General features: G+C 47.4%; 1 protein-coding gene across 3 annotated transcripts in view; it reads left to right on the forward strand.

Moving 5' to 3' along the window:
* The window catches only part of GRK3 (G protein-coupled receptor kinase 3), a 115,148-nt gene that overhangs the window by 48,783 nt on the left and 39,862 nt on the right, over window positions 1–26,503 (forward strand). For 2 of the 3 annotated variants that reach the window (XM_037052376.1, XM_037052375.1), the window contains 4 exons: window positions 3,604–3,677; window positions 15,660–15,761; window positions 17,485–17,559; window positions 23,331–23,392. In XM_037052376.1, the coding sequence (XP_036908271.1) occupies window positions 3,604–3,677; window positions 15,660–15,761; window positions 17,485–17,559; window positions 23,331–23,392 (313 nt within the window). The remainder of the gene's footprint in view (window positions 1–3,603; window positions 3,678–15,659; window positions 15,762–17,484; window positions 17,560–23,330; window positions 23,393–26,503) is intronic. The other variant, XM_037052377.1, reaches the window with a different exon arrangement.

The raw sequence follows: 26,503 nt of genomic DNA on the forward strand, positions 1-26,503 counted from the left end.
GCAATTCTTTCTACTAATTTTTGCGAACTGTTGTGGTGGGAAGTTGGGACAGTTTGCCTTTCCTGGATTGTACATACACACTCAGATGTTGATCAGTATTCACGCGGTTTGCAGTGGAAACAGGGTAGACACGGCCGTAATTGCCTGGTAAGCAGGTGGTAGGTCATTACTTTATAATCTTCAAAGTCTGCAGAAATCTGATGAAAGGAACCCGTTAGGCAAATTATTTCCCAATTTTTGTCCTTTCAATTTTGTTCTAATCTGAGAACAACTCTATTTGTTTTTAAAATGTAATTTAAGTCCAATGAAAATAAATTGCATTCAGCCTGGAACACGATGATCTAGAATTAATCCAAAAGGCAAAATATCTCCTGGCTGCTCCCTTTTAACAGCTGCTGTGGTGGAAAGCAAAGCTTTAGTTCGTGTGAAGACGTGAGGAAAGCAATGGGTTTCCGTCCCCTCGTGGCATGTTACGGTGGTTCTTTGGCTCATTGGATGCGTCGATGGGAACAATTGTCTTAAAGAAGTAGCTAGAAACACTTTAAGTTGCCTGTTCATTCATTCAACTCCCCTCTCCTTCAGTGTCTTCCTCATCTCCCTTCCCCCTTTTCTGTCCCTCTTTCCTCCCATTTGCCTTTTACTTTCCTTACTTTCCCCTTCTCTCCCTCCCTTCCTCCTTCCTTCCTCTGTTCTTTCTTCTGACCTTCTGTTCTGTCCTAGTCAGTGTTCTCGTTCCTGTAACTGTACAGAGGACGAGACGTGTGGGGCCTGTCCGAGTGCAGCGTCCAGTGCAGCGGGGAGGGAGGTGGTGAAGAAGCCAGCATATGCTTACGGTGATTTTTGGTCGTCCTGAGTGTAAACAAAGTGTGTTTGTGTGCACACGCCTGTGTGTGTGAGAGGGAGCAAGTGAGAGATGGGGGCCGGGGGAGAGAGAGTGAAGACGGGTGAGAACAGCAGAAGGTCTTAGGGCCTTTGAGCCGAGTCCTGACGTCCTCCAGATCCAGGGAAGGCGTGCTGAAGGAAGTGGGGACAGCGAGTTAGACCCCGAGAACAGAGTCAGGTCGGCATTGGAGAAACTGGAATGTAGACACGCGGTCTGGGTGAAGTGGGCGTGGGAGAGAGTGCCGTAAGGTGAGGCTGGAGAAGAAAGTGGGGACCAGGTTCCAGGGGCCACGGTGGCCAATTTCAGTTGGGCTCCAAGTGCAGTGGCCCCTGTGTGGTAGATTCATTCATGTTGCCATTTAGACATTTTATTTTTAAAAATGTATTTATTGATTATTTTAGAGAGAAAGAGGAAGTGGGGGAGAGAGAGAAGAAAAAGAAAGAAAGAAAAGAAGGAAGAAAGAAAGGAAGGAGGTCAATTTGTTGTTCCACCTATTCATGCGTTTCTTGCTTGATTCTTGTATGAGCCCTGACTGGGGATTGAACCTGCAACTCTGGCGTGTTGGGATGACACTCTAACCACCTGGGCTACCCAGCCAGGGTGTCAGTTAGACATTTGTGAAAACATCTTTAGTATGATCGAGGTGTGTGTTCAAATTCTCGTCTTACTTTCCTCTTCCAAAAATAAAAAAGAGATGCATGAAGCAAAAACTGGCAGAATTGTAAGATGAAGGACAAACCGATAAGTACAAATGTAGATTTCAATAGTCCTCTGTCAATAATGGGTAGAAGAATAGACAGACATTCATTGAGGATTTAGTGGATGGACTTGAATAACTATCAGCCAAGTTTGCTTAATAGGCTTTTATTTTGTTTAATGAAACACTCTTCCATCTACACTTTTTTTCTTTTCCCAAGCGCCCATGAAACATTCACCTAGATGCACCAACTTTGGGACCAAAATCAAGTTTCAGTGAAGTGAAAAGAATTGAAATCATAGTGAATGTGTTCTCTGACCACAAGAGAATTAAAGAGAAATCAGTATCAGAAAAATACCTGGGGGAAAAACAAATAAAATATTGGGGAATTAAACTGAACATTTTTTAAAGATTTATTTATTTTATTTATCATTAGAGGGGAAGGGAAGGAGAGAGGGAGAGAAACATCAATGTATGGTTGCCTCTCGTGAGTTCCCTGCTGGAAACTGGCCTGCAACCCAGGCATGTGCCCTGACTGGGAATCAAACCACGATCCTTTGGTTCGCAGGCCCACACTCAATCCACTGAGCTACACCAGCCAGGGCTAAACTGAACATTTTTGAATGACTCATGGGTCGAAGAAGAAACGAGAAGGGAAATTTAAAATCACTTTGAAATGAATGAAAATGAAAAGACAGCCATCGCTTTTATTTCAAGTAAAAATACTAACAGTCTTACTGGTGGAGAGTCAGCTCTCCCTGCCTGTCTGTGGCTTGAATTCTCCACTTCCTCCGGGTACCAGCCTCTGCTCTGGTCCCGGGTGAGCACGGCCTCATTTCTGCTACTCCGGCGCCCCGCCCCGGGCGTCTGACCTTGCCTGCTTACCGGGGTGGTCCTAGCGCTTTTCTTTAGTTCCAGCAAGTGACCATTTACCACTTTCAAAGGTCAGGTTCCTGGAACTAAGCAGAGGAATTTATGGGGCAGCCACAGGCAATTTCGGGTCACGTGATTCCTAGGCCGGCTTTAAGGAAAAGTTTGTGGAAGCTGCTTCCCTGGTCTCGGTTCTGCTGTGCTTGGGGAGTTCTGGCCTACGTTCTGCCTGCATTTGAGACTTTTTGTGAGTCCTCTTTCAGTTCCCTCCTGTGACTGCTGTTTCTTGTAGCCATGCTTTAATTACGTCCACTTTTCAGTTATTTTTGGCTGAAATCAGCTTGTCCTGCTCACCTTCACGAATTCATTCAGGCTTGCCTGTGTTGGACATTAAGTTAGGCACTAGGTATGCAAATGGGGCAGGGGGCTCATGAATCAGATGGCTAAGCAGCATGCGCTAAGTGCTCTGACGGAAGCATGTTGGAAGGGTCACACAGATAAACTCCCGCTTAACGGACCTGTGCCGGCCTCCCACTGTGTCCTGGACACCGTGCAGTGGGGGCAGTCCGTGTTGCAGGTGCACGCTGCCGGTTGTGGGACGGCGAGGCGTGGGATTGGGAAGGAGCCAAGGGCCAGCTGGGAGTGGGTGATCTGCTCCGGCACAAGGTGTTTGGTGGGGACTCGGAGGTAGTAAGGAGTGAGAGAAAAAACTAGAAAGGCTGTGGAAGTCCTTTCGTCTTTTATGGGAGTTTCGTCCCAGTTCTGTGGACATGGTATTTACGAGCTCCATTGTGACCCTCCGTGGTGACACTGCCATACTACCCACATCTCCTGTCTCTTCCTTTGTCCTTCTGCTCACTGTGGTGACTGGCGGCTCTAAGTGGTGGTGGCTGCTAACCCTGCTTGTCGTGCATTTTCCAGCAGTGGGAGGGGGTTGCCAATAGAGAAGGACCCCAAAGCAAAGAGCCAGGTTTGTGGGATCACACTTACCTGGAGTACTTCCCTTGAGGGTATAATTACCCTCTTGAAATTTTTATATTTTTAAGTTAGGGGAGGAAGAGGTTGAAGTATAAGTGCATTACTTTGAAAATACCCTGTGGGGTACAATTCCAATTTATTGCCCACCCTGAAATGTTTTATTCTTTTCCTTTAGGTTTCTTGCTATTTAAAGATTTTTGTTTGAATGAAATTAATGAAGCTGTACCTCAGGTGAAGTTTTATGAAGAGGTAAGAAGTAACTGTTTTACTCGTGCTTTTATTTTAAAAGCATATTTCAAATGTACTTTGAAAGATACTAAGACTAGTAAATATCTTACAGAGACTTAGAAATTCATTGAGAGTAATTAGTAGTACGAGGTGTCTTGCGTAGTTTCTCGGAGATGCCGACCACATCTGCACAAACCCTGCTTGTGAAGGCTCCGGAAGCAACAAGGAGCAGTCGGACTAAAACCCCGGATTAGGGAGACTCGTCAGGGGGCACTGAAGGTTTCCAGCCATGTATGTGCTGCAGAAGCTTGTTGCTTCTGGAGACAATCGCTCGGGCAGAAGGCTGCTACTGGATGAAAGAGAAACGGGCGAAGTTTTCCGGTCGGAGGCCGAAGTGACAGATTGGAGACGTGGTGGCAGAGGGTGGCAGAGAGCGGAAGCAAGGAGCTAAAAGCTCCCTGAAGACATTGGTGTGTCCCCAAGCTGTGCAGCAACAGCGAACCGTGGGCCCGCTGTGGGCAGGAGCCTGAACACGGGACAGGCGAGAGCTGAAACCCAAGATATGTGCTCTGCTGACACTGAGAATCTGTAGCTGCTTATCACGGGGGTCAGCCTGTGAGTCCGGGGGTAACAGAGTCCAGGTCTGGCCCTGGGCCGAAGGCTGCTCCCGGAGACAAGAAGCCTACACAGTCCCAGTCCCATGAGCCCAGCTCAGCCCCTTGTGGGGCGATGACCCCCTCGCCAGCCGTGTGACAGGATGTGAGGGGAGCCCTCTCTGTCTTTCTGAAGGCAGAAAATGACCGTAGAGAACCCGCAGTGTTCCACATACAGTAAAACACTATTAGACACGGAAGAGGCCAGATCACGTGACTCAAACAAGGCAGGAGAAGCAGACCCACAGACGAATCAGACGCTGGGCAAAGCTGGCAGGTGCTTCAAGTGACTATGATAATATGTGCAAGACAGTAACTACAGGAAGATACGGACATACAGGGAGGATAGAGAATTTCAGCATGATTTGATGTTATTATGAAACAAGCTGGACATTTAGAACATTAAGTTGAATGTTTGAAATTAGAATTAATGGCTAGAACCAACAGCAGATTGGTTACAATACGTAATAGAATTAGTAAATTGTAGACGATGTCAAACTGAAACAGAGAGAAAAATAATAATAAAGAAATAGGTGAGGCCCTGGTTGGTGTAGCTTAGTGGATTGAGCACGGGCCTGTGAACCACACTGTCGTGGTTCGATTCCCAGTCAGGGCACATGCCTGGGTTGCAGGCCAGTTCCCAGCAGGGGACACACGAGAAGCAACCATACATGGATATTTCTCTCCTTCCCTTCCCCTCTAAAGATAAATAAAAAAAATATTTTTTAAAAAAAGAAATAGGTGAGGACATTAAAGACATGTGGGACCTGGGAGAAGCAATATTCAAAGAGATAATACTAAGAATTTTACAAAATGATGAAAGCAGCTTACAGATTCAAAAAAACTTAGAAAAACCGTAAACAAAATGACTGTGAGCGAAACATACCTTTGCCCACCAGTATAAGACCATGGAAGCGTTTGACAGAGATAAAAATGTTAAAGGCAACCAGAGAGCAGAAAAAGACACACTGCTTTTGGAGGAGCAATATTATGACCGAGGTGACAGTGACATTTTAAAAGAAATGACCGAGAGGGGGGAAAGGCCGCGTGGACGTGGAGAGCGGTGAGGTGGCTGTGAGAGGAGGAAGCGGCTCTAAGGGGGATCGGGAGTGATGGGAAAGGCACAATAAAAAGAACTTACTAAAAATAAATAAAACAAAGAAATGAATTAAAAAATAAAACAGCAGACAATGAAATGGCCAACTGTCAAGTACAGAAAGGAAAAATAATCTGCCCCCCCATGTCTGTTTTCAGCAAAAATTTCCTTGAAAAAAGACAGTGGAATAAAGGTATTTTCAGACAAAAACGGAGGGGGTTTGCCAGTGGTGGGCCTGCGTTACAGTGAACGCTGAAGGGAGCTGCCCTAAGCAGGAGAAAATGATCCCAGATGGAAACGCAGGAAGCGTGGAGGACCTCATAGAGGAAAAATATGTACGATACGAACAGGTGTGACTGTGTAAAACAACAACAAAATGTTTTTAGAGTTTAAAATGCATGCAAAACTAACACGCATGGTACTGGTTCAGAAGCAGAGAGGGTTTAGTGTGTTGTAAGAGTCCAGAATTATGGGGGGTAATGGTAATAGTCAAGATTCGCATTGGGGTGTCATCAGTCAAGGATACATTTGTAATCTCAGAGGTGGCTTTTAAAAAGCATAAAATCTGTGTATATAACAAACTAGCAGAGGGAGATGGAATAGAACAACATTGTATTAGTCTAAGAAAGGAATAAAAGGGGAGCATAAAGTACTAAGTTAGGTTAAACTGAGAACAGAGTAAAATGATAGCTAAAACCCATCTGTAACTCCTTATATTTCATGTAAGTGGGCTAAGTACTCCAAGTAAAAGACTGAGTTTGTCAAACTCGATAACTAACAGAAAACCCAATTACGTGCCCCTTATAAGTGACGTCTTTTAAACAGAAGGATGGAGGAAGATACACAATACAAACAGGAGCCTTGACAAACTGGTGTAGTCACGCCCACGTCAGAGCGCCCTGGTGCTCAGCTGCTACTTGGAGATTGAGAGATGACTTCATCATGATGAAAGGGCCTGTACCACAGTCTTAAGTGTGTACGTGATAAATTACATTACTTTAAAATATACAAAGCAAAACTGGGCAGGTTTAAAACAAAATAAACCTGTAATCCCAGTGGAAGTCAGGCACACTTCAAGAGCGTATAGAACAGGCAAGAAATTGGTGAGGTTGGAGAAGATCTCACTGGAGTAATAAATAAACTTGACCCAGCCGATGTGCGTGGAATGCTGCACCCAGCAGAGTTAGAATTTGCGTTTTTTAGAAGAACATATGAAACATTTACCAGAAAGCTTCTGCAGATTTCACGATTGAAATTGTTCCGAGGATGTCCTCTGACCGCAGTGGAATTAAGACCCTGCTTAATAGCAGAGTTCACCAAGAGATCCCAAGTGTCTGGGAGCACATACACTTCTAAATAATTGATGGGTCAGAGAGGGACGTCAAACAGGAGTTAGGAGGTACTTTTAATTAAAATACATTTTTAAAATGACGTGTGCTGTTCTTACGAACTTGAGGTATCTTTACCCCAAAGAAAGCAGCCTCATGAGGGTTGATATTAGTCATTTTTGCACAGGTTTGAAAATCGGAGGGCTGTTCCTTCCTTTCTGGTCTATTGATACATGAAAACTTGATATTTTTCTACTAAGATTACATCTGCATATTTCCAGGAAGAATGGTGAAATTGTGATGTACCTTTATTTAGTGCCGTGTAAGAAATGAGCGAAGTCCAGGAGGGTTTTGCTCAGTGCGTAGGCACTTTATTATCTCAGTCTGAATCATAACCGGGCACTTTATCTGAGTATCACAGCTATCTCTGTTGAAAAAAACTGTTCACTCTTTGTTGTTAAAATCGTCACCTTTCCCATTTAGGCGCGTGTAAGTCGCCTTGTCGGGTACGGAGGAATCTCCTGTAACAGACAGCTGTTGCTCGGAGGAAGCGGCCGCGCAGTCTGCGTGGGGTTGCTTCTTTGGCACTTGTGGCCAACATGGCGTGAATGCTGCTGCCGTGTTCCCATTTGACCTTCAGGCATCGGGGTTCCCTTGGTTGGCTCACTCCCCAGCTCTGCTCACCTTGCTTCTGGCTTGGCTCACCTGGAGCTGGTCGATCATATTATCCTCTTGGAGGCTTGTGCTGCGAAGCCACTTGGTCTGTCTTTCGCTGCAGGTGACCAGCCAGCCTGGGGCTTCAGGTACGGTTCTCTGAGTCAGTGCCGTCTCGAGGCTTTGACGTTGTCGGTTGCTCTTCCCCGACTCCTCGGTTTCATTGGCCTGCGTGTTTCTGGTTGTTGTGGGATGACCCCAACCCCTGGGAAACTCTCTTGTCGACTATTTTAGAATGTCTGTTTTGTACACTGTATTTCCCTTTTTCTGTCTCCCCACACTTTCAATGCCACTCATTTCCTGTGGGTTAAGGTCCTAGTAGTTTATCCTGATGGTCACGTAGCTCTTTGTCAGTTATTACCTACGTTTCTTTAACGTGCACTACGTTATGTAGAACTTCCACTAAGAACCAACATGTCCAGCCCACTGAGCCCATGTTTTGTTACTTCGCCTGTTCGGTCCTTTCCCCAGCCTGGAATGCCACTTCCCCTTCTCAGCCGTGGAAAGCTCAGGCCCGGCTCAGTTTAAGGTCTAGTTCCATTTCTGTGCTCTCCAACAGGCCCACCTGTACCGCTCTCCCAGTCTCCCATGTTGCTCACTCCCTTGGCTCTCTCACTGTTTATTGTCTGTAACGCCCACCTTGTAATACTTAATATATGCTTGTGGTGCGTGCGTGTAATCAGTTTTTCATCTTGGCCGTTATGTGACTCATAGACAGAAGGCCTAGCTCGAACCTGGGTGCAGCTGTGTCTCCCACTAGCCGTGGGATGTGGGGCCAGTTACTGAGCAAGCTCTGAAGCATCCACCTCATTTCAGACCTGGAGCTTAAAAATACGAACAGTATGTTGTTCCTGTACTTGAGGCGCTCCCAGTAGCGGGACTTAATAGTGAGCTTCAGTTCCCTGTGAAGGGAGGTTACAATCATCTGCTATGTGATACGCTAACTGGGAGGCCCAGATAGGATGCTGGGTGGACAGCTGCTTTCTAAGCCAGAGTGGCTATGATGTATTGTTGTTCAGATCGGTGGGAGGCCGATCTGACACAGTGGGTAAGGGTTCCAGCTCTGAACGAAGGCTGCCTGCGTTGGGGTGTGGACCTCAGTAGCTCCTGGCTGCGTGAACTTGGGCGGGCAGGCCAGCTTCTCTGCCCGGGTTTGTGCGGCTAAGAATGAGTGTGAGAGCAGTGCCCGTCCCCCAGGGTTGCTGTGTTGTGTGAATGCAGCACACCCGAACAGTGCCGGGCACGCGGTTACCTGCTGCTCAGCGTGCTGGTTTGTACACTCGTTGTCCATTAGATTTGGAGGCGGCTTATAAAAGCATGTGTGATACCTAGACTTAAAAATAAATCACAGAAAACAGAAACTAAATACCAGATTGGAATAAAGCAGCTCTAAAGAATTTTCTTCACTCATTCAACCAATATTTGTCAACCCCTGGTGCTGGGAGCTATTGTTTGGGTGAATAAGACAGGCCAAGTCCTGGCTGTCTTTTAGCTGCTTTTTTTTTGTCGTTGTTGAGAGAAACAGACAATAAACAAGTAGTAAGTAAACAGGAAATATATCAGGAAGTACTAACTACTGTGCAGTGACTCACAATAGACTCAAAACTGACGTACTGCGACTTGGTGGCCCCTTCAGAGAGCTGGGTCAAAGACTGGCTCTCTGAGGAGGGGGCTCTAAACTTGAGACTTGAATGACAAGGAGGCTAGTAAAGATGGGGGACAGGGCGGGGCGTTTTAGACTAAGGTCATGGCTGAGACAGCCCCTGATGTGGTGGGAAAGAACTTAGTGTGTTTGAGGAACCGAAAGACCAGCGTGGGTGTGGTGGGCGACCGGTGGAGGAGGGTGAGCTCAGCTCAGAGTCATGGTCTGGGGGCCTGAGGAACAAGTTCAGATTGTGTTCTGACGCCCCTGGAAAAGTTAGTACAGGGGTGTGGTGGGTGAATATTCTATAAATAGCAGTCAGGTCAAAGTGGCCAATGTGATGGATCCGCTGCCTCTTTACTGATTTTTATATCCAGTTCTATCAACTTCTGAGAGTGGGTGTTAAAATCTCTAACTCTTGATTGTAGAATTATCTATTTCTTTTTTGTGTGTGTCAATTTTTTCATATATTTTGAAGCTCTTTTATTAAGTGTATATACATTTATATTGTTATGTTTTTCATGTGAAATTTCCCTCTATTTCTAGTAATATTTTTGTCTCGAAAATCACTTCCTTGGATATTAACGTAGCCACCCCAGTGTCCTTATGCTTCCTGTTTTCATGGTATATCTTTTCCACCCCCTCTCAGCATTTTATGTGTAAAATGTGTTTCTTGTAGACACGTATGAAAGTGCCCTGCCCACCCCCCTCCAGCCTCGCCCGCATTTCGTTTCAGCGGAGTAGTCATAGGCGCCGTGTGTGTCCTTGGAGAGATTCGCTCAGTTTCTTGAATCTGCCCATTTTGTATCTTTCACCAAATCTGGGAAAATACATGCTCTTAAATCATTTTATTCTACCTCAGTTTCTTGTTCCCCTCCTTCGGACACTCCAGTTACATGTATCTGGGGTTTGGGGATATTATTTTAAATACTACTGGGATCTTTTCAGTTTTTCCTCCAAATATGCTTTCTTTCTATTGCTCAGACTGGGTGTTTTCTGTGGCTCTATCTTCACACTCTGTAAATTTTTCTTTTGGCGTCTCTAGTTGACAGTTACCTCCATCTGTGGAATTTTTTGCTTCACAGGCCCGTACTCAATCCTCTGAGCTACACCAGCCAGGGCTCGAATTTTTTATTTAAGACACCTTTTTAGTTCTAAAATTTCCATTTGGTTCTTTTCATAGTTAATATTTTTCTGTTGCCATTTTCTGTCCTTTTTTCATTCATTCCGTGCATACTTTCTGTTACATCTTTGAGTATTGTTGTAACAGCTGCATTTAACCCCTGTCTGATGATCCCAGCGTCAGAGCCCTCCCGGACCGGTCTTCATTCATGGTCCGTTCTGTCCCACGCGGGGCACGTTGTCCTGTTTCTTCATACGTAGAGTGATTGCAGTTTGTGTTGGGAACGTTTTGGTTGATGTGTTGTTGATAACTTGCACAGTGCGTGCTTCTCCAAAGCGTATTGCTTTTGGCTTAGTAATTAACTCAGCTTATTCGCCATCACACTCTGTCCTGTCAAGACAATGGCATTGGTTCAGTTTTTTCGCCTCCGCTGGACTTGTGTCTGCCGTGCCCACATGCCTCCATGGGGCCCGGCGAGGGTTTGACAGTTTACATCCGCAGAGGTTTGGAGCTGCCCCTCTGGCTCCTCATTTTTGGGAATCTCCTCTCTCACTTTCCAGCTTCTGCCTGATGCCCTTCCCCGTCGGCTGTGTACTTCGCTCGTTCCAGTGCTTCGGTGTGTGCTCTGTGTCCAGAATTTTGTTTCCCTCAAAAGGATTGTTCTGTTAGCAGTTAGTTGGCTATACCCCAAAGCATAACCTGGGTTTATGATGTATTTTGAGGATAAAACCAAGATGATTGGCTAATGAGTTGGATATAGAGGGTGGTGGGGGCGGGGGTGTGAGCAGAGGAGAGAAAAAATGATGCTTATTCCTTTTTGGCTTAAGCTCCTGGGAGTGTGATTTTACTCACTTTTGTGATCAAGAAGATGAGCGGAAGAGTGTGTTTGGCTGGGGTGGAGAGGATGTGGAAACCTCAGATGGGTAGATAGGTAGGTACTCAAAGTTTGAGACCTGGGGACAGGTGTGCCCTGGAGACCGACTGAGCCAAGGGACTGAAATCGGTGTAGGATGCCACGGGACGGAATGGTTTCGCTGAAGGAGCAGATCGTGGGTGAAGAGGGGTGCCCCGGCACCACGCTCTGAGTCACGTGAGGATTGAGGAGTCAAGCCGAGCGGGAAGAACTGCCACGGGGGACGGAGGGAGAGGAGCCAGAGCCACACACCCTCAGGGGATCGGAGAAGGGAGCTCCAAAGGAGGCGGCAGTGGCAGCTGGGGCGAGTGCTGTGGGGAAGCCAGTGAGGCTGACGACAGAAGAGAGACCCCAGGCGAGGTGAGGCAGAGGCCATTGGTGATGGTACTGGACTGTCCCACTGGCATGGTCAGGAGCAGACAGGAGGCGAGGAGGTGGCGACTGTCACAGCCGTGGGCCCCAAGTGCCTGCTCTTGGGGTTCTGGGAACTTAGGGTGCACGTTCAGCTGGGAGCTTTGTAACCACCAGCGCAGGAGGAGGGGCTGCATGACCAGTGAATGTCTGTCCTTGATGACGATGCTTCTGTACGGCCGCAGGGGAGGCTGCGCCTTGAACTTGGGCCTCTGCCTGCCAGGTCACCAGGACAACCTACCTGCTAGAATTGGGGGTGGCGTCTTTTCTGTCCTGCTCCAATAAGGACATTGTCTCGAGCTAACTGGTAGTTGACCACATGCTCCTTAATGCGTGGTCTTAATGGTAACAGTACATGTTGAGTTACAGCCACAGGTACTTTAAGCTCTTACTTTGCCTACTGAGTAGGAGTTACCTTTTCTTTTCTTTTCTTTTTAAATTTATTTAATTGTTCAAGTACAGTTTTCTGTCTTTTACTCCCATCCCAGCTCCCGCCCCCCACCAAGGAGTTGCCTTTTCTGTCATTCAAGTTGAAGTTTATGAAGCACAAGGTTCTTAATAAAACCAGTGTTATGGTTCAGAGTACCATTAGCCTGAGAAACTAGAATTTCCAGTGTGGCGGGTTATTACAGTTCCTGAAAACCTTCTGTAGAACCAGCATTGTTTACCCAGGTATCGACCTGCCTCACAGTTCCCTGGAACACAGGTTTCTGTTTTTCGTTACACTTGTTTTCAAGGATAATAATTCTAGGAAGGCTTCTTATTCCTCGACATTGTTCAAATGTTTGGGCAGAAACACTGGCTCACTAACAGTCCACCCGTTTCATCCTAGCATTCTGGCATTCACCTACCTAAGCAACAGAATTCTCCACCAAACCGAACGCTGAGTGTATTTTGGGGCTCTGCATCCCATGGAGCTGATGTGTTTGCATCTGGCCAGGTGCTTGAACTCTGTAGACGTGTTTTCCTGCAGTTCTCCGGGCTAGGGAAGTGCAGGTCCCCGACAATTGCTGGGTTGCGCCTTCACTAACAGTCTTTCCCTCCTGGCCAGGGGCACGAACCTGCCCCAGTCTGCCTGCCTTTGTGTCCAATTTTGCCATCTCTTCCGAGAAGACTCCGGTCCGAGCCCTGGCGCTTGCAGGCGTGAACCTTAGGCGTTTCAGTGTTAACACCGATGGTGTCACAGGGCAGTGCAGATGGTCCCCGTGATCTCTCAGTGTGTGACCTGGCTGGGCCTCAGGTGGGACCACGGCATCACACACAGCCCTTGCCCTGCCCTTTCTTCATCAGAAATTCTTGTAGGAGACTTCCACCAAGATGGAGGCGTAGGTGGAAACACTGTGCCTTCTCCCACAACCAAGTTTGAATACAACAAAGGTTTGGACAACAAAGGCACAGCCAAAGAACAGAAAATTGAATTATACGGAAGTCTGACAACCACAAACCGTTCAACTGGGACGGTAAGAGGGGCGGAGCCAGCAGCGGAGCAGGGTCGGGCAGAAAAATAAACAAACAATCCCCGACCCAGGCACCCAGGCAGCCCAGGCAGCCCGGACCCAGTCAGGGTGCAGGGCAGACTGACCGAGGTCGCACATTCTCATGCAGTGGGACGGACCGCGCAGGCCCCAGCGGGCGAACCCAGTGATGGAGGGCTGACGGCGGTGGCACACTCGCATGCAGTGGGACGAAATGCGAGGGCCCCGGCGATGGTGGCAGCTTCGGCACATGTGGCAGTGGCGGCGAGAGGCGGCAGACGGGACCACCACTGCTCCTCTTTGGCCCTGCCCCCACATACAGTGTCACAACCCAGTGACTGACTTGCCCTGCTCTGGTGAACAACTAGGGCTCTGATCCTGCTACGTAACAGGCACGAACAGTTCAAAAGATGGCGCAAGAAGAACTCAAAGTCCCAGAGCCGATATAAGTGACGGAGAGATTGCCAGCCTCTCAGAAGCACAGTTCAAGACACTGATTATCAGGATGCTCACAGAACTGGTTAATTATAGTCACAAACTAGAGGAACATATGAAGGCTAAACTAATTGAAAGGGGAGATGCACAGGAAACCAATAGCGATGGAAAGGAAACTGGGACTCAAATCAATGGAATGGACCAGAAGGAAGAACGAAACATCCAACCAGAAGAGAATGAAGAAATGAGAATTCAAAAAAATGAGGAGAGGCTTAGGAACCCCCAGGACATCTTTAAACGTTCCAACATCCAAATTATAGGGGTACCAGAAGCGGGAAAGAAACAGCCACGAGTGGAAAATGTATTTGAACAAATAATAAAGGAGAACTTCCCCAGTCTGGCAAAGGAAATAGACTTCCAGGAAATCCAGGAAGCTCAGAGAGTGCCAAAGAAGTTGGACCCAAGAAGGAACACACCAAGGCACATCATAATTACATTAGCCAAGACCAAAATGAAGGAGAGAATCCTAGAAGCAGCAAGGGATAAGGGGACAGTCACCTACAAAGGAGTACCCATCAGACTGTCAGCGGATTTCTCAAAAGAGACCTTACAGGCAAGAAGGGGCTGGAAAGAAGTATTCCAAGTCATGAAATCCAAAGACCTACAGCCAAGATTGCTTTATCCAGCAAAACTTTCATTTAGAATGGAAGGACAGATAAAGTGCTTCTCAGATAAGGTCAAGTTCAAGGAGTTCATCATCACCAAGCCCTTATTATATGAAATGCTAAAGGGACTTATATAAGAAAAAGAAGATGAAAAATATGAACAGTGAAAGGACAGCAAACTCACAGTTATTAACAACCACACCTAAAACAAAAGCAAACCAAGAGGACAGCTAGATCAGGAGTGGAACCATAGAAATGAACAACACATAGAGGGTTAGCAACAGGGGAGTAGGAGGAGGAGAAGGGGGGAGAAGGTACAGAAAATAGCATAGATGGTAGATAGAAAATAGATAGGGGGGAGGGCAAGAATAGTGGGGGAAATATAGAATCTAAAGAACTTGAGACACGTGGTTATAAACTAAGGGAGGGAGAATGGTGGGGGAGGGAGTGTGCGGGTGGAGGGGAATGAAGGGGAATAGAACAACTGAAATGGTATAATCAATAAAAAATATTTTAAAAAAAGAAATTCTTGTAGGATTTCCTGGTTTTGATTTCGAAACTGTCAAGTCCAGACTATAAAGGAAAAAGATCACTTTGATTTTCGTTGGTTTATACTCTCCCCTGGGAGTAGTTAGCCCCACCTTTTATTGTTCAAGAATAGGGAGCACTCAGATACCAGGTAGATCAGCGGAACAGCCAGGTACTTGTTGGAAACTGCCCCCCCCCCAAGTCATTCATGGTGATTAGTCATTACAGTGAGGATCTTTGCTAGGCTTCCTGCTGGCTCCACAGTTCATCTGTGTTTTCATTCTCTTTTTCGTCTTTTGAAGTAAAAGTATTTCTGTGAATAAATAAAAACACTTCCCTGATTCAGGAGCTTCTGCCTTCGAGTTAGAATGATTGGGGCCATTTCTGCGTAAGGCAAACATTTCTAAAGCACAGCTCACTATTGAGCCCCTCTCCACACCTGTTGGGTTACTTTCCCTAAGTCAGCAAAGTATATTATTTGAAGTAAGCTTTCTGTTAATACTTAAAAAGTGAAGATGAGAGTCCAGTGCTTTAATCTGAAGAATTATCCTCCCAGGAATCCCGACTATATATGTGTATTTTTTCTCCTGTTGGTTTTGCAATGCCGTAGTTGAGCAGAAACTACATCATAACTCTTAGGACTGAATTACAGCCAAATTGAACCTCTCTGTGCTTGGGAAAGGAGAACCGGCCAGCAGGAGCAGTCCAGGGCTGGTGGCCTGGGAGAGCGCTTACTGTAACCATGGCAGCGTTTGTTTCCCGGTGCTGTGTTTCCGCATCTCAGGGATGAGGTTCATCGCAGGAAAAATCCCATCTGTAGGTTTCGAGCTGGGTTTCAATGATCATAAATTCACCGTGACAGTGGCACAGGCAGTGGTGTCCCGCGGACTGGAGGGTTCCGCAGTTCTTAGGGTCTCGCGTGGAAGTGGTTGGTTTCAGCCGAGACTAGTCGTATCTTTTAGTGAAGCAGGTTTCGAGGAAGACGGGCCTTTTTAACAACAATGACCTTTTACAATCTAGATAAAAGAGTATGAAAAGCTTGAGAACGAGGAGGATCGTCTTTGTAGAAGCCGGCAGATTTATGACACCTACATCATGCGGGAACTGCTGTCTTCCTCTCACGTAAGTGTTTCTTTGTTGTTCTGTTGCTCTCGTGTGGCCGCCGAGGAGACAGCCTGCAGCGTGTCCAGAGTGAAAGCAAAACGGGGAGGTGCTTAAAAATTAAACGGTACCCATGTTTTGTCATTTGCTTCCTGGTGATACTTGCACAATATATCCATTGCTCCATATACTCTCAACATAGTAAAATACAGATACTTTCTCTGCAAAAAATGACGAAATAAAGTAGCTAATTCAGAGCAATGGCTAGTCTCAATTCTAGACTTTCTCAAGGAAATGAAACTTTATTATTTTTAATTTAGTTACACTGTTATGTTTAGATTAATCAGAAACAGAATAACTATAAGCCTTTAGTGGTTTCTTTGAATTAATAAGGATGGTTTTAATTGTTACATTAATTGTGTTCATTAATTGTTAAATAATGGTTGAATCTTTTTCTTGTAAGTCAGATAAATAGTTCAATTCAGTCACTAGAATAAACTAAGTTTCTAGGAAATTACTCCACCAGGAGTGGGTGGAAAAATTAGTAATAAAAAATTTACCATGTAATTTCTCTACAGTAAGACTGTTTTCCAAAGGTATGGCCTAATAGTCACAGCCTTCTGGGTCAGGTACAGTAGTGACCAGCCCCAGGTGGCTGTTTAACTTAATTAAAATCAAATGGAATTAAAAATTCAATTCCCGACTTCTCATGAGCCACATTTCAAGGGCTCGGGAGCCACCCGTGGCTCCATGGTCCAGTAGTGGACAGCCCGACACACAGTGTGTCCCTCGTCACAGAAGGTTCGCTGCACAGCTCGGCCACGAGGGTGGTGCGTATCCGTGCTTCTGTGCTGGTTGAGGCATTCTCAGTTCCTACCTGACGTTTGGATAACTGCGGGGCTGGGCGGCACCCCTGGTAGTGTAATTGTGATGTCCTTTGCACCCGCCTGCCTCGGAGCGGAGAGAATTCCTGAGCTGGAGCTGATCGCTGGTGCTCTGTGCCTTGGCTAGAGGCAGTGGAGCCGTGGAAAGTGCCAGATACCTGCTGGGGAAGCCTCTGTCAACTTAGTTTTCACGTTGTTCAGGGATTCAGAGGGTTTTTTTTTTAAGCAGAGTGATAACGGTTTTTAAGTCTTTCTTACTGGGCACTAAAGAAGAAGACATGATTTGAAGTTTGGGGGGAGGACAGAATTAGTCGTTGCTGTCAGTGAAATGAGTGTCACTGCAGACCTTCCCTTCACCCGGAGCCTCCACCACCCCGGCTCAGTTGGATGATCCTGGCGTTTCATTCTTGGGCGTGACGTCATGCATTCATTTTTTTTCTTCTATAGAAATTTTAACTTTGTAGCTATTTTACATTTTTAGGGCCCTGTGATTGGCTAATCAGTGGATGTTTTCAGTTAATAAAGTGATTCTGAAATTCTTTATACTTTTTTTTTAAATCACAGTGCTCTTGAATTCTCGTGGGGTCAGATACCCATCAGCTACCTCCACACTCATCCTTCTTCCCAGTGTGGTAGCTGAGAGCCGGACGGACACTCAGAGGAACAAACATTTGTTCCCATGGCCCGCGAACATCCAGCAGAAGTTTTTTAAAGGATGCGTGTTAACATAATGCCCTTTTGTATGTTTCCGGATTCCTGTGTAATAATTGTCATGTTAAATTTCTGTGGTGATGTTGTATACCACAGAGGTTTGTTGTGTTTTACAATGGTTGAAAAATACTGTTTTTGGTTTTTAAAAGCCATTCTCAAAGCAAGCTGTCGAGCATGTCCAAAGCCATCTGTCCAAGAAGCAAGTGACGTCAGCTCTCTTTCAGGTAAGAGGAGAGTATTTCAGAATGAACACATCTAATTTGCTCAGCCGTTGGACTCGGTGACGTTTTCTCGCCTCGCGCGCAGGCGCTTGGGGCTCTACATATAAGACCGTTTGTGTCTGGGGTTTACCTGGAACAGATGAAGTTTAATATTGCTCCTCTTCTCATTGAAATGTTCTCTTACAGTCTCCCTCGAGCTCTCTAGTAACGTTATTTTCAGTAACTGAGAGGACATATCGGACGGAAAAGCCTTGTCCTATTTGCCCCCGCCCTGGGCACCAGTGTGGAGCTGGGACTTGACAAGATGTCTCTGGTAGCAGGAGGGCTTATCTGCCAGGTGCTGTGGGCTCGTTTTTAAGAATAAAGAGTGAGTGTTTGAACAACCTCGGCGTCGTGTCTGAGGAACTGGGTTGTGCCTTGGCTCCCCACGTCTGGAGCACCCAGCAAGCACAGTCCTATAGACTCAAACTACAAGACCTGGGAACCCCGCCCACAACTACTGGGCCTGCGGCTTTTCTGCAGAGGTGCCAGCTTGCAGGACATGGTCAGCTTTTCAGAGGAATAATGTACTTTTTTACATTGCTGTGAATTATAAGAAGAGAATGCCATTAGTTGACATGACTTTCATAAATGGAAAGAAGTATCTTATCCTTTTTTGGCTTATTCAGTCATTTACAGTTTTGCCTTGGTGCCTTATGATGGGTTTGTTTTATTTAATGCAAAGTGAATATGATTATTGTATGGAGAACATCCTAAGCCGGCAGTCAGGACGTGTGGCTACGGGAACAAAATGAGTGTTAGTTCACCTTTCTGCCCCAGTAATGACTAACAGACGGACTTTTCCTCTTCAGCCGTGGGACCTTTCTATAGAGTGTATTGGTCTTGAGCTTGGGCACTGAGATCAGGGACCTGTGTGGAGAAACCTGTGCACCTTTCCTGACCCCGGGCCCCCCCTGTGTGGGGGCGATGAGGGTGGGCTCTCCCTGGGCGGGTGGAGGGGTGGGTCTTGAGGGTTCTGTGAGCAAGGTGCACTGGGCCCGTTACCACAATGCCCATCATGCTAGCCCTTACCAGACTTTTACGTCCAAGAAGTACAGTGTGAGTAACTGCTTTGTGTTGTCTCCATGATACTTTAGTGTCAGAACCTCAGTTCTCAGCTGGCTTCGGCGCGGTTCACAGGCAGGCTCGTAGCCAGTGGCACGTAACACTGCTAACAGACGCCTCACTGTGCCTGGGCCCTACCTACCGCTCCAGATTTAGCTCTTCTTGGAGCACAGGTAACATGAAGGAAGGGTTCCAGGTGAGATGCACAGGTCAGCAACGTTCTTTTCCTGCCTCAGGGCACGCCCAGTCAGAAGCTACTTCTTCAGAATATCTTTTAAAGACACTACTGTATGTAGTATTGTTCATAAAAATACACATACAAGAATGATGTGGTGAAAAAGATGTAGAATGGGCTCTTATTTCAAAGGTGAAGGAAATAGCCATTATTAAGTTGATTAAATTTAGGAGCACATTAGTGCAATTCATTGTAACGTGTACCATCAGAACGCATTCAAGTATCAGTAGACGCTGGACACTTGTATGTCCAGTTTATAGAGGGCCATTAGCCACAAAGTTGGTCGGAATTCTTCGAGTTGAAATCCCCCCTAACTTTGTTGAGGTATAATTGACAAATAAAAATTATAAATAATTGAAGGCATACAGTGTGATATTTCAATATGTGTATGCATCGTGAAATGATGACTGCAATCAAACTGACAGGCCCGTCACCTCACATGGCTGTGTCGTATGTGTGCATGTGTGCACATGTGTGTGTGAGGTGCAAACACTGAAGACCAGTCTCTTCCTCATACAGTCACATGCCGTACACCAGATCTCTAGAGCTTACTCATCCTCATAACCAAAACTCTGCACCCTTTTACCAGGGCCCCCATAGGTCGCCCCAGCCATTCTATCCTGTGCTTTTATGAACCCCGCATCAAAGTGAGGTCACACAGTCCTTGTCTTTCTGTGTCCGCTTTATCTCGCGCAGTGTAGTGGCCTCCACATTCATCCGTGTTGCCACGTGGCAGGATTGCCTTCTTCTTAAAGATGGAGTAGTACCCCCTTGTACATGCCCCTCCACCGTTCCTTTCTGCATTTGCCAACAGCGAACACTTGACGTTGTTTCCATGTCCTGACGGCCGTGCCCAGTGCCGCAGTGGACTTGGGGGTGTGGCTGTCTCTGCAGGAGGCTGATCTCATTTTCTTCAGATAAATACCTACGAGTGGGATTGTGGGATGATACGGTAGTTCTATTTTTAATTTTTTGAGGAACCTCTGGACTGTTTTTCACAGTGGCCTCACCAGTTTCCACTCCTGCAAACAGTGCGCAAGGGCTTCCTTTTCTCCACATCCTCACTGACACTCACATCTCGTCTTTCTGAGAACAGCCGTCCTAACAGGTGCGCGGTGAGCATCTCATGGTGGTTTTGGTCTGTCTTTCCTTGAGGACTAGTTACGCTGAACACCTTCCAGTGTGCCTCTTGGTCACTCGTTTGCCTTCTTTTGAAAAACGACTACTCAGGTCCTTAGCCCATTTTTAATCAGGTTGGTTGGTTGGTTGGTTTTGTTTTGCTATTTAGTTGAGTTCCTTATACATGTTGGGTGTTGTTCCCTTATTAGATAGATATGTGGTTTACAGACCTTTTCCCCCTTCCTAGGTCGCCTTTCATTCTGTTGGTCGTTTCCTTCGCTGGGCTTTTTAGTTTGAGGCGACCCCGCTTGTCCGTTTTTGCTTTCGTTGCCTGAGCTTTTGACATCCCATCTGAAAACAGTCGTTGCTCAGACCCGTGTCAAGAAGCTTTCCCTCCTGGGTCTCTGCTAGTAGGTGAATGGCTTCAGGTCTTGTGTTTAAGCCTGACATCATCTTGGGTTGGGTCTGTGTAGGGGGTGAGGTCAGGAAACCAGTTTATTCTGCCAGTGGATGTCCAGCCTTATCAGCACCAGGTATCGAAGAGCGTGTCCTTTCCCCATCGTGTGTCCTTGGCACTGTGCCCAGGATCAGTGGACCTCAGGTGAGTGGCTTTACTTCCAGGTCCTGTTCGGTTCCGTTGGTCTATGATGTCGCTTCTTTTTGTGCCAGTGCCGAACTATTTTGATCACTATAGGGAGGAACTCGGGAAGTCGGATGTGTGCGTTGAAATTTCTTATCAAGGAGAAGGGAGCGAAACAAATGCTCTGAAAGTACATATAAAATGCTTTTTAAAAAATCTTCTTTTATCAGAGATTTTGTTTATTTATATTTAGAGAGGGGGAAGGGAGGGAGACAGTGAGGCAGAGAAACATTGTTGTGCGGGAGAGAAACAGTTGCCTCTCCCACGCCCCCAACCCTGGGACCTGGCCCACAACCCAGGCACGTGCCCTGATTGGAAAACAAACCAGCGACCTTACGCTTCTGGCTGGCGCTCAACCCACTGAGCCACACCAGCCAGAGCTAAAATGCTTTGTATTAACTTCTTTTTGTTTGCAGAATTGGCTTTAGAAGTAGACTGTTGCATAGGCACATTTGGTGACAGTGGTTGGAGTGGGTGTTGGCCTTCCAGTATGCTGGAACCGTGCCAGGCCCTGTGTTGGGCCCTTGGCATTCTTCGTGTTAGTGAGTTCTCAGACTGCGTTGCAGATCAGTTACCACCGCGAGCGCCCCACTGTGCAGACTGCGGGGGCTGAAGCGGCTCCTGAGCCCACACAGAACTCCGGCCTTTGCACTGCTCAGCTAGCGTATTGTGTGGTTCTTTCTGTTGAAAAGTGACAATGTGGTATATGTTATTCAATCTTAACAGTTTCTAGTAAACTCCGTCTTTTGTTTGATTAGCAGAAAGTATGGGATGTTCTATAAAATACGAAAAAGTAGCAATGTCATTGTTTTTATAAATAGGAAATCTGTGATATACAAATAAGGCCTTCTCATAGATCTCTGAAGGCTTGACTTTTGCTTGTTGGTGTCTTTTGAACCTCTTGGGGCTCGTGGCCCTCAGCCTTTCGCGTCTAGGGGGCTTAGCCCAGATCAGTACTGTGGGTCATCATAGAAGCATAAGGTTTCAGAGTGGAAAGAGCTTCAGAGAGAGTTCAGCTTTCCCTCTTGCCAGGAGGGGACAGAGTCCAGTTGGTTTTGGTGACCAGCCCCAGCGCCTGCCCAGCAGGGTTGTACCACCCCCACCCCCGCCAAGAGATGGCAGAGGCGGCTTAGCCCCGAGTCTCCCTTCTGCCGCAGGAAGTGGAGCTCCCAGAGCTGTGGCCGTCTCGTGCTGCCTGCCTTTGGTTCCTGCGGCTTCTGCAGACTTCCTGGTCTGACTGGTGCTCCCTCGTTGTCTGCAACTTTTCAGAGCGGTCCAGGAAGACAGAGAAGCACTGCGTTTGCATCTTCCAGTGAGTGTAGGGTGTCAAGGCATTCGCCCAAACTATCTAGTTGGCTCTGTCTGCACTGTGAAAGGTTGGCGTTTGGCAGTTTTATAGGTCTTGATTTAAAGGTCTTCACGTGGAAAATAGAAGCCAGGCTGTTTCCGTGTTGGCGTGTGAAGCGGCATGAAACTGAAGGAGACTGTTCTGCTCAAGGGGAGAGTGGGGCCCCGGGTAGCCGGGAGCCCTTGCCTTGATCGCGGTCTGCCTGTGAACTTGCTCACAGCCCATGGGGTCATGCGTGCCCACTGCCTGTGTGCAAAACGAGGCTGCGGATGCGCTTCCCCTCGTCCCTCCCCCGCCCCTGCGTTCCCTTCAGCTCAGTGACTCCAGGAGGTAGAAAAGTCAGTGAGAAAAATAGCTAATTAAAAAAACTTACTCCAAGGGTTCCTTAGCCTTTAGTCTTTAAAATTCAATAATAATGCTGATAATTTATACTGATCATAATTAATAGTAATTACATGATTGATAGTCATTTACACAATGTGCCACGTAACTTGCAGGGCCCAGTACAAAATAAAAAGGACCCCTTGTTCAGAAATTACTAAGAGTTTTATGATGGGGACAGCAAGTCACTAAACCAAGCAGCACTGTGCACTTCTGACTGTGAGCCCTAGGACCTGCACGGGCCACACCCCCTGCCGAGCCCACCCTGGTCATTTCAGTCGTGTCTGTGACTTGCAGGGAACCATNCCTTCAGCTCAGTGACTCCAGGAGGTAGAAAAGTCAGTGAGAAAAATAGCTAATTAAAAAAACTTACTCCAAGGGTTCCTTAGCCTTTAGTCTTTAAAATTCAATAATAATGCTGATAATTTATACTGATCATAATTAATAGTAATTACATGATTGATAGTCATTTACACAATGTGCCACGTAACTTGCAGGGCCCAGTACAAAATAAAAAGGACCCCTTGCTCAGAAATTACTAAGAGTTTTATGATGGGGCCAGCAAGTCACTAAACCAAGCAGCACTGTGCACTTCTGACTGTGAGCCCTAGGACCTGCACGGGCCACACCCCCTGCCGCGCCCACCCTGGTCATTTCAGTCATGTCTGTGACTTGCAGGGAACCATGGTAGGCAGCAGGGTCATGGTGGCAAACAGGACAGACCTGTCCTTGCTGTCACGGAATGTGCCATCAAGTGGTGTAGATAATTATTAAGTAAATAGTCACGATGGCGGGTCTGCTAGTGAAAATCAGACGGGTGCTGAGGAGGGGGCCGGTAAGGCGCCGTGGGCGGAGTGCGAACTCTGAGCCGCGCCTCGACGGGGTCTCAGCCATTAGTTTCTAACTTAGTGCCTGTTTACGTGACGTCTCTTCTCTTTCCCTTCCAGCCATACATAGAAGAGATTTGTGACAGTCTTCGAGGCAACATCTTTAAAAAATTTATGGAAAGGTACGAAACTTTATGTATACATGTAGAATCTCTTTTGTTAAGCTACACTTGACATTGAACGTTATATGGCAGTTTTAGTGTATATATAAAATCCTATACTACGCGGGCGTACCTCCTTAACCAGCAAACGCCGTCCTTCCAATGCGTGTTGGCTCACTCAGGCCCCAAGGCCTTGTTGACCTTGTGCTGGGTGGCAGGCTTTGCGTGAGCCTGTGTCCTCAACATGTCACAGTGTCATTTAGATTTGCATAGCTTAACGGCCCTTCGACCTTTAGTTCTTTAGTTTCGAAATGGCCTAAAATTTAAGTAGGCTGGGAAACCTCCGGATTAAAAGTGTCTCATTGGGACACCTTTGCTAATGCCAATGCAACTCTGTAATTTATCTGACTCCTTTGTTCGGCCTTCAAAGCCACGTCCCCGGAGTGGGACAGGCCTGTGTGCTTGATTCTCATAGAGTCTGAAGGGTGTGGGCACATGCACGCCTGTGACCCACTGTATCACAATACACCTAATACATATGTCCCTTTGCGTCACTCAAGCTATGGAAGAGCGTGCTCACCATCCAAATTCTGGAACCTTGCAGTGACGTCTGTAAAAGCGTCCAGCTCGTCCGCGTGTCAGACACCCCTCGTCGGTGTCAGCATGTGGAGCCCTTGTCTGTGGTGACGCACGTTAAAGCCCAGTCCGCGTTCGCCCTGCCCGTGCTTTCCCCACAGCCCGGCTGCTCGCCCGACAGCGGGCAGGGTGCTTGTGTCTCCTCGTTGGAGCCGCATGCAACCGGTCATAATTGTCCTTTAAGAACAGATGCTGCTTCGTCATAGTTTTCTTCCCTCCACATGTTCAAGTGATTTAGAGAAAAACAAACTTGTGTTGTGGTTCTACTAGAGTTCAAGAGATGATTTTATCCTGGAGCGAGTCAGCGCTCCAATATGCATACAGATGGTCACCCTTTTCTGGGTGGGAGCAGAAACTTGGCCGGAAAGCAGCAGAACCACGGAGGGGACAGGGATGGGGACCAGCTGCTGGCCCGGGGCTGACTCCGTGGTTCCTGGTTCTCAAATGCGACCTTTCCCAAGTCTGGGTCAACCCAGCTTTGTGTGACCCTTGAGGGGCAGGGGAGAGGTGAGGGTGGCGATTTAAATTGGGTAAGAGGTTCGACCTGCCTGGTGACTTTCTCCTCCCAGGTGACCTGGTCACCCTGTCCCAGGAAATACAAGTGAAGCTATTTTATATAGACAGATTATTTTTGAAGTCAGTTTGTTTTGGGGTGCTTTTTATGTTAATACATTCTCAAATTAGTGTTTAAAAAACCCGTCATCAGACCAAGAGTTTGGAGCGTGGGTTTTGAAAAGCACAGACATTCCACGAGTAGAGCCTTGCAGCCTTGCTGTCCTCAGGACAGCCACACTCTGAGGGCCTCCGGGCTCGGCCACAGGGCAGTGCAGTAATAAAGGGGAAGTCTTCAGCAGTAGGGGCTCCTCTCTCCTCCCCCCGCCCTCAGAGGCCCAGCTGGGGCCCAGGGCCCCGGTCCTGACAGGGCGGGTGGAATCTGTGGAGAGGCCTTCCCTTTTCTGGACGAGGCCTGCGGGCCCTGTTCAGGCGGTGGATTCTACTGCCGAGCAGCCCAACGCCAGCCAGCCTTGGAGTCAGAACCACTCACTCTTCCCTCCCTCACCCTCCTCTGGGCCAGCTGGGCACCCCCTGTCCCGGGCTGTTCTCCCTGCCCAGCTGGAGTGTAAGGCTAGCACCACCCCTGCTGCCCGCTGGGAACCCGGTGTGAGAAAAGGGGACAGAGCCCTGGGGTCTCCCAGAGCAGCAGGGCCCGGTGGGGGCGGTATTATAAACGCAGGGCACGCTCAACGCCGTTCCACCTTCTGCTCTCACCACGCTTAAAAGAGCCGTATGAAATCTCGAATGTAGTTTATTTTACCAGCCCCGCAGGGATGGGAGGAGGGTCAAGGAAACGTTTGTTGAAAGTCATTTTAGAGTCAGTGGGAAAAGATACTATGTGATTACAAAGAGTTCTTCCACTTTTGATTCTCGATTTGGTTAGTAGCCCCAGAAACAGTTTAAAGAGCTCCAGGGAGTGCGTGTTAGGTGAGGTCCCTGGGAAACCAGGGCATTCGGGTGCCTTTAGGGCATTTTACTATAATGCCGATAATACTCACAGCTTGTACTTTATAAGAACGTTCATTTAAAAGTAACCAAAATAATGTATTTATTAAATAGGCATTTTTCTTACTTTATGGATGCAAAAGCACTGGTCCGGCAGCTGAGGCAGCGGCCCACCCTGCGGCATGCCTGTGGCGTCCCCGATTCTGGTCCGAGGGCTTCCCCACCCGAGTACTAACCAGGCCCGACCCTGCTTAGCTTCCGAGATCAGACGAGATCGGGCGCGTTCGGGGCGGTGTGGCCGTAGACGGGTCCGAGGGCTCCTGTCCAACACTGCGTGTCTTGGAGAGGCAGTGTGTGTCCGGATCCAGATTCCCTTCCACCCACTCACACTGTGTGTGTGTGGCCTGGGGCAGGCCTTGGCCTTGGCTGTGAGATGGGAATGGGCAGTGCCTGCCATGGAGTTGTAGAGTTGTGTAAGTAGGCCTTCGGAGCCTAGCACATCGGGGGTTTGTTACTCTCACAGTTACCCGTAAACATTCGTGTTTTGTTTATTAAAGCTGCCTTGTCCAGCGCAGTAGCCAGGGGGAGTTGCTCAGCACGTGAAATGCGACTGGTCTGCATTGGTGCGGGCGGGCAGTGCAAGTGCACCGGGCCCCAGGGGCTTCTAGGAAAGCAAGGATGTAGAGTTTCTTGTCAATAACTTTGTATGGGTTACATGGGGAAACGATAATTTTTGAGATTTCGGGGTTAAATCAAATGCGTTATTAACATGTAATTTCACATACGTGGTTTGTGTTGGCCCGTGGAGCAGTGCGGACCAAGACAGACAGACGCCCGAAGCGTGAGGGCAGGTAAAGGAGAACCGTGATGCCGCTCGTTTGACGCTTAAAGCAAAGCCGCCATGAGGCTGCCATGCGAGGTCGTGTTTGAGAAAACCTGCTCTGTCTGAGAAGGGAACCGGGGTGGGGCTCTGGCTCATCTGACGTCGTTCTCGAA

This window comes from Sturnira hondurensis, unplaced genomic scaffold (genome assembly GCF_014824575.4).
Source record: "Sturnira hondurensis isolate 20B ecotype Veracruz unplaced genomic scaffold, ASM1482457v3 Scaffold0007406, whole genome shotgun sequence".
Taxonomy (NCBI): domain Eukaryota; kingdom Metazoa; phylum Chordata; class Mammalia; order Chiroptera; family Phyllostomidae; genus Sturnira; species Sturnira hondurensis.